Here is a 17335-nt window from a genome sequence, read left to right as displayed (position 1 = left end):
AGAGTTTGAGGTTGCTGTGAGCTATGATGCCACTGTATTCTACCCAGGGTGACAGAGTGAGACTGTCTCAAAAAAAAAAAAAAAATAGCTCCGGACAGACAATTCACAAAGAGGTTTGGAAACCAAAGGCTCTAACCACTGGACAAAGTAGATAAGTACCAAAAAGGTACAACTTGGTGGTTTAATGTGTCTAAGTACTTATCTCCCAGATCAAAGAGATCCTGAGGACAAATGATATTCAATTTTTCTTTGTCTCTACATTGGCTTGGGCAAATAAACAATGTAAGTTTCACTGTTCCCAGTAGAGCCAACTCTTCACAGAAGTAGCTAGGGGCGGCGCCTGTGGTTCAAAGGAGTAGGGCGCCCGGCCCCATATACCGGAGGTGGTGGGTTTGGCCTCGGCCAAAAACTGCCAAAAAAAAAAAAAAAAGTACAGTAGCTAAAAGTGGATTCCTACAGAAATGTTAGTGGTTATTCTTATGTTTCATGTGTATTCCTTCTCATTTATTAAAAGCTATTCATATTATTTTTCTCAGTGAGAGAAAAATGCTCCTTCCGGGGAATTTAAGATCACTTGACTTGAATTCAATCAGAACACTACTTCCTTTCCGATGATGTGTCACTCCCTCCCTCCACCCACGCACTCCTTTTCCTGGAAAAAGCAGTAAATAGCCTGAGGCCACTCAATGAGAAGTGAAGAGTAGGAATGCAAATACTAAACACTGACCATCACACCCCACCTCTTGTGACCCTGTGGGCACAAGGGCTGACTGGGGTGGTAGTTTTATTCCTCAATTGCATCCTGAGGCTAAAGAGAAGACGACTACAACTCCCAGGATGCCCCTCCATCCTGCCCCACTCTCCTTACTTCTGCTACCAAGTGTGTACCTTAGAGAATACAGGGCAACATGGCTCCCGGAGATGAAAGGAAGACTCTTCATCCTTTCTGAAGCGGTGAAAAAGAGAGGCCAGAGAGGAGAAAGAAAAGTGCCCGTCATCGCTTTTATCCTCCCATCTTCTCCGTAGTATGGTCTGCCTCACCCCTCCTCTCCACCCAAATCCAATTTGTAGTCTCCTCCACTCTTGTCTTCATTTACTCACACCCTCGCCCCTCCCCTCGGGGAATCCTTTTCCCGCCACCCCGCCCCCCGCGAAGTGCGCACGCGCCCGCCCCCAGCTTGGCGCCCAGATAACCGCCTAGCTTGCTCTGGCAGCAGTTGTTTCGTCTAGGCCCCGACGAAGCATGGGTGTTCAGAGCTTCCAAGAGTTCCTGGAAAAGCGTTGTCCTGGGGCTGTGGTGCCAGTGGATCTCCTCAAACTCGCGCGCACGGTCTCGCGGCGGCGGCGGCGGCGGCGGCAGCGGCAGCGGCAGCAGCAGCAGCACCTACACCGCCAGTTGCCTCCGACAGTCGCCCTAGCGCCTGGGGCTCCACGCTCAGCCAGGGGTTCTGTACCTCTGCAACCGCCGCTCCCGCCCGCTGCCTTGAGTGCCTACTCTGGAGGCGGTTGGCCGCCTCGGCATCATCACCCTGCTCACCACTTCCACCACCACGGCCAGACGCAGACCAGCCTGCACCCGCCACTGCCGCCGTCCCCTCCGCTGCCCGGCGCCCGAGTGCTGGTGGATGCGGGCTCGGCGCTGCCGCGGCTGTATGGCGGCTACCAGACGGATTGGGTTTGTGGCGGCCAATGGAACGCCATGCTGGGCTACTTGGCTGCGCTGTGCCAAGCCTGTGCCTTTCCCGGCGGCGACAGCCTGGAGCTTGTGGTCATGTTCCCTGGGGGCCTGGGCAAGGACCGGCTGGCTGAGTGGGGCTGTCGGTGCCAAGCCGAGCCGTAGACAGCGCAACTGATCGTGGGACACGTGGGCAACAAGGGCACCCCTCCACCACGGGCCTGGTTCCTGCCACCGGCCTGCCTGAGCCACTGCGTGAGGCTAGCACTCATCTGCTTCCGGGTCAAGGTGAGGGAGGGGCCGGATCTTAACACACCCCCACATCTATTCCTGCCCAGCTAAATATCTAACCCCCAACCTGCCTACCTACTCTAGATTATTTTATGTCTCTCGCCCCATCATACGACCCCCTCCTGATTTACTCACCTACTTGACCACATCTCTGTTCATGTCATCCTAATAGCTTCCTTTCCCTAACAGTTGGCTTATCCTTAGGTTTTAGCAGAATTTAGTCAGAATTTCTCTGTAGCCTCACCTTTCTCCTGCTTGCTTCAGCCTTAAGCTGAAACACTTTTTCCTGCTTTCTCCAGGTGACATCTCTCTTATTGTCTTTTTAAAACCTCAGACCAAATCAATTAAAAAGATGTTAATTTAACGTCTTTCTTCTACATTTTTACCCAGTCCTGCTTTTTCACCCATCTGTCCATTCAGCTTATTTCATTTCGACATTCTTCTATCTTCGTGAGCGTAAACAGAATCCCACCGATTCAGTCACTGTTCATCAAGTATTAACCCACTGAGCTTAAAGGGTTTGAAAAATGAGACATGGTTCCTGCCCCTTAAAAATCAAATATGTACACATGAAACATTTAGTCATATAAATGTGGATGTGATTATGCTTTAGGGAATAGACAGTAAGTACAGTACCTGTTTGTGTGTGTGTGAGAGAGACGATACTGTGGACTAAAATGCTCAGGGGAGGCTTCCCTAATAACTTGGACCTCATTAGCGTTTCAAAAATGGATGTATTTGAATGGGCCACAAGTTTGGAAGGAGGTTGCTTTAAGTGGGAGAAAAAATGAGCTGAAGCAAAAAGGAATATCAAGCATGTGAGGCCCCATGGACAGTTAAGTCCAGTCCCATGTAGTTTGGTCACTGCATATAGGGCCTGGGGAACAGCTTGTTCAGCATCCCCAGTTCTTGGCACCACTGCTTTTGCTCTGTTGCTTTCCCATACTCTTAGGTTTCGAGTTTCTACATGTGGAGAATAGCAAGTCTTGAGAAGTAGAGGTAGGCAGGGAGAAGAAAAAGAAAAGTAGTACAGGGTTGGGTAGGATGAAACCACAAACCCATTCCCCCAGCCTTGGTTCTTGGAGTTCTCACAGAGGGAATGAGGATTGTGGGAATCATAAATTACAGAAGTGGAGCCAGGTGGAATAATGAAGAAAGAAATTTCAGCAGAGATATTGAAAGACCTACAGCAGTATTTTTCAACCTCTTTTATCTCATGGCACACTCGAATCTATAGTTAACCTCCTGCAGCACACGTAATTTATGTTAATCAAAAGAGTAAAAAAAGAATATACTCAACTGTGGTTTGAATTTCTTTTGAAAATAATTTAATTAATGATCTTTAAAACTTTTCCCAGCGCAGTAGTTGAAAATCACTGACCTACCTCAAACAAAGTAGAGGAAATAATATAACAGATACGCATTTGCTTGCTTTCCTGACCCTTTTTTTTTTTTTCTCTCCTTTCAGTTTTTGGCTGGGGCTGGGTTTGAACCTGCCACCTCTGGTATATGGGGCCGAGCCCTAGGCCTTTGAGCCACAGGTGCTGCCCCCTGACCATTTTTAAGTAGATCATTCATGGCATTCTTTCCATTACCTCATGGTTGTTATTAATCTGATTGCTGGCAATAGTGACTGCACTGATGGAATGCTTACCAGGTGCTGATCTATATGTGTTTTTGTTTTTGTTTTGTTTTTTTAAGAAAAATATCACTTGGCTGGGAATGGTGGCTCATGCTTGCAATACTATAATCCTAGCAGCCTGGGAGACGTGTGGGTTGTTTGAGCTCAGGAGTTCAAGACCAACCTGACACATGGAAAGTTTGGCCAGAGGTCCTCAAACTGTGGCCCGTGGGCCACATGAGGCGGTGTGATTGTATTTTTTCCCGTTTCATTTTTTTACTTCAAAATAAGATATGTGTAGTATGCATAGGAATTTGTTCATAGTTTTTTTTTTTTAAACTATAGTCTGGCCCTCCAACGGTCTGAGGGACAGTGAACTGGCCCCCTGTTTAAAAAGTTTGAGGACCCCTGTGACACAGCAATACTTGCTGTCTACCTCCAGATCTTAGTGCACTTAACAACAGTGCTCTAAGAAGAATCTTTTGGAGTGCTGTTGTGAGGAGATCATTTCTATACTCAACTAAACTCTTCTCTGGCTCCTGGGTCTAAAGACTGGTTCAGGATATTCACTCTTATTTTTGAGTGCTTGTTTGCCTACCCTGTTTCTCCGAAAATAAGACATCCTCCAAAAATAAGACCTACTTACAGGAAAGATAAGACGTCCCCTGAAAATAAGACCTAGTGCATCTTTGGGAACACACCTAAAAATAAGACACTCTTATTTTCGGGGAAACAGGGTAGTACTAAACTGTTTGCTGAGGGCTTGTAGATAAATGAGGGGATTCCTGTCTTCAAGGAGGTCAGTGTTTATAAAAGAGACGGACTGAAAACAAAATTGTAAATGTTATGTGCCAATTGTAAATGATGAAAATATGGCTCCTACAAGGGTCATGGTTAATTCTGGGTGAAAGAAGGAAAGTTGGGGCCGGCGCCTGTGGCTCAGTGGGTAGGGCGCCGGCCCCATATATTCCAAGGGTGGCGGGTTCAAACTTGGCCCTGGCCAAACTGCAACAAAAAAAAAAAAAAAGGAAAGTTGGGGGAGGCTTCACCAATTGAGGCTAATTCATGAAGGAGGGCTAAGGATAGTTCAGAGTGGACAAGGGTTGCAAGCTCTGAATAGATTTTGATTGGAGGTTGCAAGAGAGTTGAACACAATATGGATTTGTGGTTTCTAAACTTTTTAACCCTGACCTGGACCTTGGACGTTTCTAACCCCAGTAGTCAAACATTTGAGAAGTAACATTTATTTTTGTCATATTTCATCACACAAAATCTCATTCGTAAAATCCTAGCAGTTCATCAAAAAATAAGAAGGGTTAGATAGATGGATATGTGATAAATCAGGCATAGTGAAAATAGAATCTCCGTTGTGGGTATTCAAATGTTAACTCTAATTTATTTCAATTCATTGGGCAAAAAAATTCCAGAAGTTCTCTTCAGGCCTTAGAACCATCATTTGGGGAATATATAAATCTTATTCTCCATGCTTGATTATAAACAAACTCTTTGATCTTTTCATATATGCATAATCATTTTCAGCTGTATAACTGAGGTGCAAAGAGGTAATTCTTGCTCTAATGTCTTGTATTCTTTGGATGCAGGATACATTTTCCCCCTAAATGAATAGTTCAGTCATCCTAAGAGAATGAGATTGTAGGAAAGACTTAAAAAGTTCATGGTGGCTCTTAATGTAGTAGATTTAAGACCAGCTGCAAAGTTGCATATCTAAATTGTCTCTGGATACTATCAGTGAGTAATTTTCTTTCTCCTGGTTTTGGGTCAGTGACTTTTTTGTCGTTGGAGTGATGAAGAACTTCCTGGATTGTAGCACAAAATTGACAGGTATTAATTAATAACTGATTGTGGTTTCCCTTTTTGGAGGGAGTGTTCTACTATACTGAAAGTGGCAGTTTTTCATTTGGATGATCTGCATGCCTACCATTTCTTTTGACTGAATTAGCACTTCAGAACAAAACCCGTATTGTATTTCTCCCCGCCTCGGTTTTATTGTTCAGGTTAAACCCCAAGATAGGCCTTTATTCCCAATCTCATTTTTATTTAAGATTGAGAAAGTAAAATAAAGGTGAAAGGATTAAATAATAGAAACGGTCTGTGAAGCTAGTGAATGATGCCCCATGATTATATCAATATACACAGCTATGATTTAATAAAAAAAAATTAAAAATAAAAAAAAGGATTAAATAATAGGTAAGTTGTTGGGTTGTCTGTTTACCTTTCGACAACTTACAGCTTCCCATGAAAAGATTCAGTGTATATTTTTGGAATGAATTTTATCGTTTGGTTGGTTTCATTTATATGCTGTACCAACCATTGTATGATAATCGCCAGTAGCAGGAAAATTAAGCAAACCCACAAATAGCTTTCCTCATTTCTTCATAAGGGTATAAGAAGTAGGGGCTCCTACAGCATTTTTTAGTTTTTTTTTTTTTTGCAGTTTTTGGCCCGGGCTGGGTTTAAACCTGTCACCTCTGGCATATGGGGCCAGCGCCCTACTCCTTTGAGCCACAGGCGCCGCCCCATTTTTAGGTTTTGATTGAGAAGATGATGTAGGGTGATTAAGGGGACAAATGCTTTATTTTAATGGTTAACGTACTATATTAGAAAAAAGTGATTATCAGGACATCACACCCACCATTTCACAGCTATTATTTTTTTAGAATGGGGCCAATCGAAGAAATAAAAGTTGATTTAAAGAAAAATGTTAAGTTAGGCTACTTGGATGTGGCAGAAATTGTGGTGGTGGTACATAAATCACCAGACTTTGAGAAGTCTGATCAAAAGCTGATGTCATTTTGTTCTCTGGAATACAATAAAACAATGCCTGGTAATGCCTCCTGATTGTTTACTTAGTCATTGATGTCTTGAAAAGTCAATAGCTCTTCTAGATGTTCTGGTGTTGGGAAAAATAATCATAATAGTACTCTTGAGCAACAAGTTGTATATAAAGTGCTTTTCAAATATCTTAAGTCCTCACAAGCTTGTAAGATGCGTAGTATTCTTCCTATTTTACAGCTGTATAACTGAGGCACAAAAAAGTAAAGGAATTTTTTTCTTTGGACACTAATAAGTGGTGGATAAAAATTCTTGCTGTAGGTCTCTTTTCACAGTCCACAGTCCACTACCCGTTTTTTTTTTTTGTGTGTGTGTGCATTATTGTGTAAGATTATAGACTAACTGGCTGGATAATATGCATGGATACATGACGAAAAATGCTAAGTAGATTTCTTGAGCATTTAGTTCATGCCAACATTACTAAATGTCCGGTACTGCCAATACAAGGCAAATATGTAAGCTAAATGCCAAGTGAGTGATTCATCCAGTGATACTGTACAAAAGTAGCAATCTCTTTCCATTCTGCATTTTCAGTCTTTCCCTCTCTCTCTTATGTCTTTCACTTAACAGCATGCACAAATCTTTAAAAATAAAAAAAACTTCCTTTTTATTTTCTAATTCCCTTGAGCCATTATTTTTATCATATCCCCTTTCTTTACCATTATTCTTTTTTTAATTCTAATCCTTTTCACCATTATTCTTCAAAAAGGCACCTGTTAATTCCCATTTCCTAGCCTAATGCCACTGTATATCTAATGTCACCACATCCATTTCTATTTTTACCCTTTCTTGATCTTTGAGGTAATTAAATCAATCCATCTTATCCTTGAAATACCTTCATTGTATTTCATAATCGTACTCACTTCATATTCTTCTTATAAATTATCTCTAGTTCTTTCTCTTCCTTTCCTTAATCATCATCATCTTCCTGCTTCCTTAAATGTTGGTACTCTTATTAATGTTTCTGTCCTAGTTATATTCTTTTTCTACATTTTTTTCCTGAGCAGTCTCATCCATTATTATGGCTTTTAGTATTAATTATACCTTGATTCCTATTATAGTTGTGTCTACCCTCAACCTCTCATGAACTTTCAACACATCTTTTCAGCTACTACTCATTGTCTTATAAGTCACTTAAAGCAAACATAAAGAAAAAAATCCAAGATGGAACTCATTATTTTTCCCCAAAACATGTTCCACTTTTCATGTTCTCTTTTTCTATGAATAGTATCTTTCATTCATTTCAAGCCAGAAACCATGGAGTCCTCAATTCTTCACTCTTCCGTCACTTCCCCTATTTATGTAGTTATCAAATCCTATCAGTTCTACCTCCAAAATGTCTTAGTCCAGCTACTTCTTTTTTTCCTCTCCCATTGCTTTAGTTCAGGCTGACAAAATTTTTTATCACAACCATGAAAATGGCCTCAACTTATTCCTTTACTACAACATCTCTGAATTCCATCTGCCACACTGCTGCCAGAGGATACCATCCTAAAAACTGAAGCTAACTCTGTTATATGCCCAAAGATGGGGCTGCTTTTTGCCCACTTTGCCAAGTCTGTAGTTCTCAGCATGGCAGATAGTGGCTTTCATAGTCTGATCCCAAACTTTCTCCAGATTTACCTGCTGCTCACGTTTAACCAAGCTATCCCAACCATTCTGAACTTTAGTTTCCTACACATATGTCCTCTCTCATAGTGCTTATCTTATGTTACCTTCACGCTTGTATCACAAATTCCTGTTTATTCCTGCCCAAAAGTTATAAATCTTTCCCAGTGGGCCTCTGTTGTGCTACCAGAGTACTTTGTTCTTATCTTACTCATTTTTTCCCTTCACAGTATTTTCATATCACATATGACTCTCTTAAGAGAGGTCCAAGAAAGCAGATATTGGTTTTAGGACTTGAATGTGTTTTAGGACTTACTGAATGACTGTAGAGGGCTTTAAAGGTCAGATAAGGAAGAAGTTAGAACCAATATTTTACAATGTTGTATGTTAATTTTGTGTAAATTAACTCAAATTGTAAATTGAACTGCCAAAATCTTGTTACCCAGAATTAATTTTATAGCTGCTATAGCAATGCACTCATAGAATGTATTCCCTTTTAGTGGTGGTAATAATAGCTACCTTGTGGGCTGGGTACCTTACTTCTATTCATTATGTCATTATGTCGTTTAATCCTCACAACCACCCATCAGGATAGGTTTTAATCTCTGTTTTGTTTTTTTTTTTATAGCTGAAATAGAAACATACTCAGCATAGTTACTGGCCCAAGGTTGCACTGCTAGAACATGGTTGGACCAAGATTTTAACCTAGATATGTTTGGCACCATATTTAACATGTATCTTAAAACAGTATAGTTACATTTTTATAGTTCTATTTTAGCAACTTTTTCTAGAACAGTTTTTTCTTATATTTAGTTTGTGTGACATAGTGACTAACTGTGCAGACCTTGGATCCAGACCATCTGGGTTTAAATCCCTGTTCTTCTACCTACTAGTTATATAAGCTTGGGCAAGTTAAAATCTCTGTGCTTCAGTTTCCTCATCTGAGAAGATAATAATACCTACATCGTACATTTTGTTGTGGGTGTTAAATGATTTAATTAAAGTGTTTAGAACAATTTGTGGTACATAGTAAATTACTATGAACAATGGAATTCATTCATTCAACTAATTGGGTGGCTACCGACTGCCAGGTGAAGTTCAAGACTGCAAGGATTCAGCAGTAAATAGAACAGATTTCTTACTTCATGAAGCTTATATTCTAATGAGGAAGACAGACAATAAACAAAATAAGTAGACAAATAACATAGTATTTTAGGTGGTATAGTAAATACTGTGAAGAACAATGAAGAAGGAAAGGGGGTGTGTTGAGGTCAGGAGTACAAAACACACTCTACTGCCCCAGGAGTTCATAGTCTAGTAGAGGAGACAAGTAAGTACTTGGTAGTATAAGCCCTGAGGATCATTTCTGTAGCCCTTGTCATTGGCCTAGGAACATAATCAACAGAAGTGGCAAAACCTGGATTTGCATACCAGACATGCAAACTATTTCCCCTTAGTCTAGTGCATAGGAAGTTCTAAAGATTATGGCAAAGGTGGCAAACTAGCAGCCCTTAGGCCATATTGTTTTGCATTGGCCATATTTCTTTTTTCTTGTATTTTTGAAAAAACTTCATTTATTTTCATTGATCACTACTGGTCACTGTGATTTGAAATCAAGTAATGCATTTGGACTGAATGTTAAAGTAGCATCATCTAGTTGAATGAATTGAATGAAATTTGCATTATTTGAACACATTTTTAACATGTTTGAATTTGTTCCCAACTTCTAAAAGTTGCGAAATGTTGCAAAAAAGTCTCACATTTTCTAAGTACTTTTGAAATATCAAATCCTCTGGCAATACTGATTGCTGTATTTTGTGAGCCACATGTTCTTGTGGGTTTATTTGGCTTCACCATGTGTCTCCCTGACATAGTGACCAAGTGCCACTTGTCATTTATGCTTGTCATCTTCTGCAATGGCTCCCATTGATTCCTGCTTCTTGGTATTTATACCCTTGTGTAATCTCTTGTGCCCCTTTGTGTGTGCTGGACCTAATGACTTGCTTCTAATGAGCAGACTACAACAAAAGTGATGTGATGTCACTTCCAAGGTTAGATTATAAAAAACTGCAACTTCGTCTTGTTTTCTCTCTTTCTTTATTTCTGTCTTTCTTTCTCTCTTCTTGCTTTATCACTCTGATGAAGCAAGCTGCCATGTTGTGAGCTGCCTTATGGAGAGGCCCACAGGACAAGAAACTGAGGGCAGCCTTGACCAATAGCCAGTGAGGAGCTAAAGCCCTCAGTCCAACAATCTGCAAGGAACTGAGTTCTGCTAGCAGCTTTGTGAGTGGGTTTGGAAATGGGTTCTTCCCCAGGTGAACCTTGAGATGACTGCAACCCTGGCTGAGAACCTGATTGCATCCTGTGAGAGACCCTGAGCCAGAGGACCCAGCTGAGACATGCCCACAGATACTATGAGATAATAAATGTTATTTATTTTAAGCCATTATCTTTTTGAATTGTTACACAGAAATAACTAAAGCACCATTGATTGTTGTGTTTGTACTTTTTTATAGTCATTTTGATGAACATGAACTATTTGTTGTACTTTAACATCTGTACAAAGTGAAAAAAACTTTTTTATTCAAGGTCACCACATTAAAGAATAGGAGAGACCCTATTTCTTTGAGGAATTTATGAATGTTCTTATATATCTAAATAAAATGTGTGTTGAAAGACTACAATTTAAGATACCATTTAAAAATAAACCATTTTAAGAAATATGACTAGTATGTAAAAATGATGAATGTTGAAACAACAAGAACTTAAAGTAACACTTGGGAACTTCACCAGGCTGTATTTTTAATACAGGTAGAATAAGTGAGGCTGCCATAAAATGCAGTTATGTACTAAATGAAAAACTTGCCAGGGCTTGAAAATCTTTTGTATGTGTTAGTTTCATGAAAGAGTGTTGGTTGAGTACAGTGGAAATTATGTTGGAAGTATTTACAAAGGAGGAAAGTATTGTTCCATTTTAGGGACAAATTGGGTCAAGAATTCAAGTTATTTGTAAATTTTTAGATAGCAGCTGATTAGAACAAATATAAATACCACCCACATAGCCGTACATTTAGCTGTGTGTCTAGCCAGTGGTTCTCAAAGTATGGCCCCTGACCAACAGCACTGTCCCTCCTGGACATTTTTTGGAAATGCAAATTCTTAGGCCCTATCTCAGACCTACTGATCAGAAACTGGTAGCAGGGCTTGTCCATTCAACAAGCCCTCCAGCTGATTTTGATACACATTAAAGTTTGAGAACAATTGCACCTAGCTATACATGTGTTAAGAATTTTGGTGTAGCCTCTTTTGGACTTGACTTTTTTGAAGCCTATCACAGGTGCACCTGGAAATACCTGGATTTTGTGTGTTAAGAAAAGTCTTAAAGTTTTTAATATTGATTGGTCAAAATTAGTAAATATTACTGTAGTGTTTCTGCAATGGTGTTGAACTGTTAAAATGGAAGGAGAAAAACTTTCCAGGAACCTAAACTTGAAGCTGTTTTATTGTACCACTCCTCGGGATTCTCTTAGTGCCAAATTCAAAATGAATTAATGTGGTTTGCACCAAACACAGTTGAATGCTTTCCTTGGTGAATTATTAAGTGCATATTACAGAAATCTGCCCTATTATTTGAGGTTGATTGATTGGCTTACTTGAGGTACAATACTCAAGATACTGAAAAAAAACTGATGTGTATGGCTGTTCGGAAACACCTTCGTAAATGTATGTATTTGCTCATTCCTGGAAAAATCATGCCTTTGGGAAATTCATTTGGCAAGAGAGAAATTGGTTGACTTTTCTGTACTAAAACTGGCTTCCAAGAAATGAAAGTGGTGGCCTGAATTATATTCCCAAAATTGTGGAGTTTGTCTCTGACACAGTTTATGAAAATGAACTAATATTTTTCAGTTAGCCTTAATGTTCATGGTGTGAAAGAAAAACTATAATGAAGATACAGAATTGGTACGGAAAATGAAACATGATGTCATTGAAATATCATAATTCTACAAATAACTTGGGAGTAAAATACCAAACATCTCTATTTGGAAATTCCTACATTTCTAAATAGTTGTTTTCCATTATGAACTAGGATCAAATTAGCCACTCCCAGTAAAAGGATTCAAGGCTAATTTCTGCACTGCACATTGTGGTACACTAAGACCTAAAATTGACTTCTTGGTACATAAAGGTATCATCAGGCGTCTAGTTCCAAGTTAAAGGAGACCAAGCTATTAAAAAATTACCAAAATTTTCTATTTTCCACTTCTGTTTTTAATTTAAAATCCAATATGTGCAGGTATATATCAATACCCACAGCATAGTTTAGTAAAGAAAATTGCATTTCTGGAAGTTAATTTTTCTTAACCCTCTCCCTTCATTCATGTTAGCTGCCCCACCCCTATAAGCAATTGCTGCCTTGGTTCGGGAGCTTTTAGAAATTTCTTGCCATCATTTTCTTTGAAGTTCCTTACCTTTCTGAAGTAACCTAGAAGCTCCATAGGGCTCTTGTCCACTTATTCTTAAAGACACTTTTTATCAGGCCTTCCTACTTTTCACTCTATACTATTTGCTTTGGGCAGAACAAATGTCTATTCTGGTATCTAGTAGTCTCAAATGATTTATGAGGACCTCCAGACAATAGTACATACCATAGATAACTTCTCCACAGATCAGGCTATGACTTAATTCTTTCTATTTTTTTCTTTTCTTTTTAGAGACAAAGTCTCACTTTATCACCCTCCGTAGAGTGCTGTGCCATCACAGCTCACAGCAACCTCCAGCTCCTGGGCTTAAGCACTTCTCATGCCTCAGCCTCCCAAGTAGCTGGGACTAAAGGTGCCTGCCACAATGCCCGGCTGTTTTTTTTTTTTTTTTTTTGCAGTTTGGCCGGGACCGGGTTCGAACCTGCCACCCTCAGTATATGGGGCCAGTGCCCTACCTAATGAGCCATAGGTGCCACTGGGCTATGACTTATTTCATAGCTATTTCAGAGCCTGTGTGCCAGGTATATTATATAAATAAATTCTAAGTCTAAAAATTGTAGGAATTACCTAATGAACTTCTTCCATTTTATACATGAAGAAACTAGGGGACTTCACTATGATTTATCCCCACAACTTCAATTTGAACATAGGTCCACTGGATGCTAAAGCTCCTGGTATACATACTCGTAACAGATTTTTTTTTTTTTTTATTGTTGGGGATTCATTGAGGGTACAATAAGCCAGGTTACACTGATTGCAATTGTTAGGTAAAGTCCCTCTTGCAATCATGTCTTGCCCCCATAAAGTGTGACACACACCAAGGCCCAACCCCCCTCCCTCCGTGCCTCTTTCTACTTCCCCCCCATAACCTTAATTGTCATTAATGGTCCTCATATCAAAATTGAGTACATAGGATTCATGCTTCTCCATTCTTGTGATGCTTTACTAAGAATAATGTCTTCCACTTCCATCCAGGTTAATATGAAGATGTAAAGTCTCCATTTTTTTAATGGCTGAATAGTATTCCACGGTATACATATACCACAGCTTGTTAATCCACTCCTGGGTTGGTGGGCATTTAGGCTGTTTCCACATTTTGGCGATTGTAAATTGAGCTGCAATAAACAGTCTACTACAAGTGTCCTTATGATAAAAGGATTTTTTTCCTTCTGGGTAGATGCCCAGTAATGGGATTGCAGGATCAAATGGGAGGTCTAGCTTGAGTACCTTGAGGTTTCTCCATACTTCCTTCCAGAAAGGTTGTACTAGTTTGCAGTCCCACCAGCAGTGTAAAAGTGTTCCCTTCTCTCCACATCCATGTCAGCATCTGCAGTTTTGAGATTTTGTGATGTGGGCCATTCTCACTGGGGTTAGATGATATCTCAGGGTTGTTTTGATTTGCATTTCTCTAATATATAGAGATGATGAACATTTTTTCATGTGTTTGTTAGCCATTCGTCTGTCATCTTTAGAGAAAGTTCTATTCATGTCTCTTGCCCATTGATCTATGGGATTGTTGGCTTTTTTCATGTGGATTAATTTGAGTTCTCTATAGATCCTAGTTATCAAGCTTTTGTCTGATTGAAAATATGCAAATATCCTTTCCCATTGTGTAGGTTGTCTCTTTGCTTTGGTTATTGTCTCCTTAGCTGTACAGAAGCTTTTCAGTTTAATGAAGTCCCATTTATTTATTTTTGTTGTTGCAATTACCATGGCAGTCTTCTTCATGAAGTCTTTCCCCAGGCCAATATCTTCCAGTGTTTTTCCTATGCTTTCTTGGAGGATTTTTATTGTTTCATGCCTTAAATTTAAGTCCTTTATCCATCTTGAATCAATTTTTGTGAGTGGGGAAAGGTGTGGGTCCAGTTTCAGTCTTTTACATGTAGACATCCAGTTCTCCCAACACCATTTATTGAATAGGGAGTCTTTCCCCCAAGGTATGTTCTTGCTTGGTTTATCAAAGATTAGGTGGTTGTAAGATGTTAGTTTCATTTCTTGGTTTTCAATTCGATTCCAAGTGTCTATGTCTCTGTTTTTGACCATGCTGTCTTGAGCACTATGGCTTTGTAGTACAGACTAAAATCTGGTATGCTGATGCCCCCAGCATTATTTTTGTTACAAAGAACTACCTTGGCTATACAGGGGTTTTTCCGGTTCCATACAAAACGCAGTATCATTTTTTCCAAATCGTGAAAGTACGATGTTGGTATTTTGATAGGAATGGCATTGAATAGGTAGAGTGCTTTGTGAAGTATAGACATTTTAACAATGTTGATTCTTCCAAGCCATGAGCATGGTATGTTCTTCCATTTGTTAATATCCTCTGCTATTTCCTTTCTGAGGATTTCATAGTTTTCTTTATAGAGTTCCTTCACCTCCTTCGTTAGGTATATTCCTAGGTATATCATTTTCTTTGAGACTATGATGAAGGGAGTTGTGTCCTTAATTAGCTTCTCATCTTGACTGTTATTGGTGTACACAAAGGCTACTGACTTGTGGACATTGATTTTATATCCTGAAACATTACTGTATTTTTTGATGACTTCTAGGAGTCTTGTGGTTGAGTCTTTGGGGTTCTCCAAGTATAAGATCATGTCGTCAGCAAAGAGGGAGAGTTTGACCTCCTCTGCTCCCATTTGGATTCCCTTTATTTCCTTGTCTTGCCTAATTGTATTGGCTAGAACTTCCAGCGCTACGTTGAATAGTAAAGATGACAGAGGACAACCTTGTCTGGTTCCAGTTCTAAGAGGAAAAGCTTTCAGTTTTACTCCATTCAGTAAAATATTAGCTGTGGGTTTGTCATAGATAGCTTCAGTCAGTTTTAGAAATGTGCCACCTATGCCTATACTCTTCAGTGTTCTAATTAGAAAAGGATGCTGGATTTTATCAAATGCTTTTTCTGCATCTATTGAGAGGATCATGTGATCTTTATTTTTGCCTCTGTTCATATGGTGGATAATGTTCATGGACTTGCGTATGTTAAACCAGCCTTGCATCCCTGGGATGAAGCCTACTTGATCATGATGAATGACTTTTTTGATGATAAGCTGTAATCTATTGGCTAGGATTTTGTTGAGAATTTTTGCATCTATATTCATGAGTGAGATTGGTCTGAAATTCTCCTTTTTGTTTGGGTCTTTTCCTGGTTTTGGTATCAGGGTGATGTTTGCTTCATAGAATGTGTTGGGGAAGATTCCTTCTTCCTCAGTTTTTTGGAATAATTTCTGCAGTACAAGAATAAGCTCCTCCTTGAAGGTTTGATAGAATTCTGGAGTGAAGCCATCTGGACCAGGGCATTTTTTGGTTGGAAGATTTTTTATTGTTTCTTTGATCTCAGTGCTTGAAATTGGTCTGTTCAGGAGCTCTATTTCTTCCTGGCTGAGTCTAGGGAGAGGGTGTGATTCCAAATATTGATCCATTTCCTTCACATTGTCAAATTTCTGGGCATAGGGTTTCTGGTAGTATTCAGAGATGATCTCTTGTATCTCTGTGGGTTCAGTTGTTATTTCCCCTTTATCATTTCTGATTGAGGTTACTAGAGATTTTACTTTTCTATTCCTCGTTAGTCTGGCCAATGGTTTATCTATTTTATTTATTTTTTCAAAAAACCAACTCCTTGTTTCATTAATTTTCTGAATGATTCTTTTGTTTTCAATTTCATTGATCTCTGATTTGATTTTGGATATTTCTTTTCTTCTACTGAGTTTTGGCTTAGATTGTTCTTCTTTTTCCAATTCCATAAGATGACTTGTGAGATTGTTGATGTGCTCTCTTTCTGTTTTTCGAATGTAGGCATCTAAAGCGATGAATTTTCCTCTCAAAACTGCTTTTGCAGTATCCCACAGGTTTTGGTAGCTGTGTCTTCATTGTTTTTATGCTCAAGGAAGTTAATGATTTCCTGTTTTATTTCTTCCTGCACCCATCTGTTATTCAACAGAAGATTGTTTAATTTCCATGCCTTTGGGTGGGGTCGAGCATTTTTGTTAGAGTTGAGTTCCACCTTTAGTGCCTTATGGTCTGAGAAGATACAAGGTAAAATTTCAATTCTTTTGATTCTGTTGATATTTGTTTTGTGTCCCAGGATATGATCAATTTTGGAGAATGTTCCATGGGGTGATGAGAAGAATGTTTGTTCTTTATCTTTGGGGTGGAGTGTTCTATATGTGTCTGTCAAGCACAGTTGTTCTAGGGTCTCATTTAAATCTCTTATATCTTTGTTTAATTTCTGTTTAGAGGATCTGTCCAGCTCTGTAAGAGGAGTGTTAAAGTCCCCTGTAATTATGGTATTATCAGATATCATATTGCTCAGACTGAGTAAGGTCTGTTTCAAGAATCTGGGAGCATTTAAATTGGGTGCATAAATATTTAGAATTGAAATGTCTTCTTGTTGTATTTTTCCCTTGACCAATATAAAGTGACCATCTTTGTCTTTTTTGACTTTAGTTGCTTTAAATCCACATGTATCTGAAAATAAGATTGCAACTCCTCTTTTCTTCTGAATTCCATTTGCCTGAAAAATTGTCTTCCAACCCTTGACTCGGAGCTTTAATTTGTCTTTTGAAGCCAGGTGTGTTTCTTGCAGACAGCAAATGGATGGCTTGTGTTTTTTAATCCAGTCAACCAATCTATGTCTCTTCAGTGGGGAATTTATGCCACTAACATTTATTGAGATAATTGATAAGTGTAGTAGTATTCTATTCATCTTATTTTGTGAGAGTCCATTGCTTAGTTTTATCTTTTGCATCAGTGTGGAGGTTAGGTTCTGTCCTTTAATTTCTGAGTTCTTACTTTGCTGCTGATCCA

At 39.4% G+C, this 17335-nt stretch overlaps 1 protein-coding gene across 1 annotated transcript in view; it reads left to right on the top strand.

Moving 5' to 3' along the window:
• Positions 1-894: 894 nt before the first annotated feature.
• Positions 895-17335, top strand: part of FAM120C (family with sequence similarity 120C) — a 127834-nt gene continuing 111393 nt past the window's right edge. Inside the window, 1 exon segment of the mRNA XM_053579016.1 lies at positions 895-1963. Coding sequence (XP_053434991.1) covers positions 1244-1963 — 720 coding nt within the window. The 5' untranslated portion in view covers positions 895-1243.

Source organism: Nycticebus coucang, chromosome X (assembly GCF_027406575.1).
Source record: "Nycticebus coucang isolate mNycCou1 chromosome X, mNycCou1.pri, whole genome shotgun sequence".
Classification (NCBI taxonomy): domain Eukaryota; kingdom Metazoa; phylum Chordata; class Mammalia; order Primates; family Lorisidae; genus Nycticebus; species Nycticebus coucang.
This window is presented reverse-complemented; position numbering and strand designations above follow the sequence as displayed.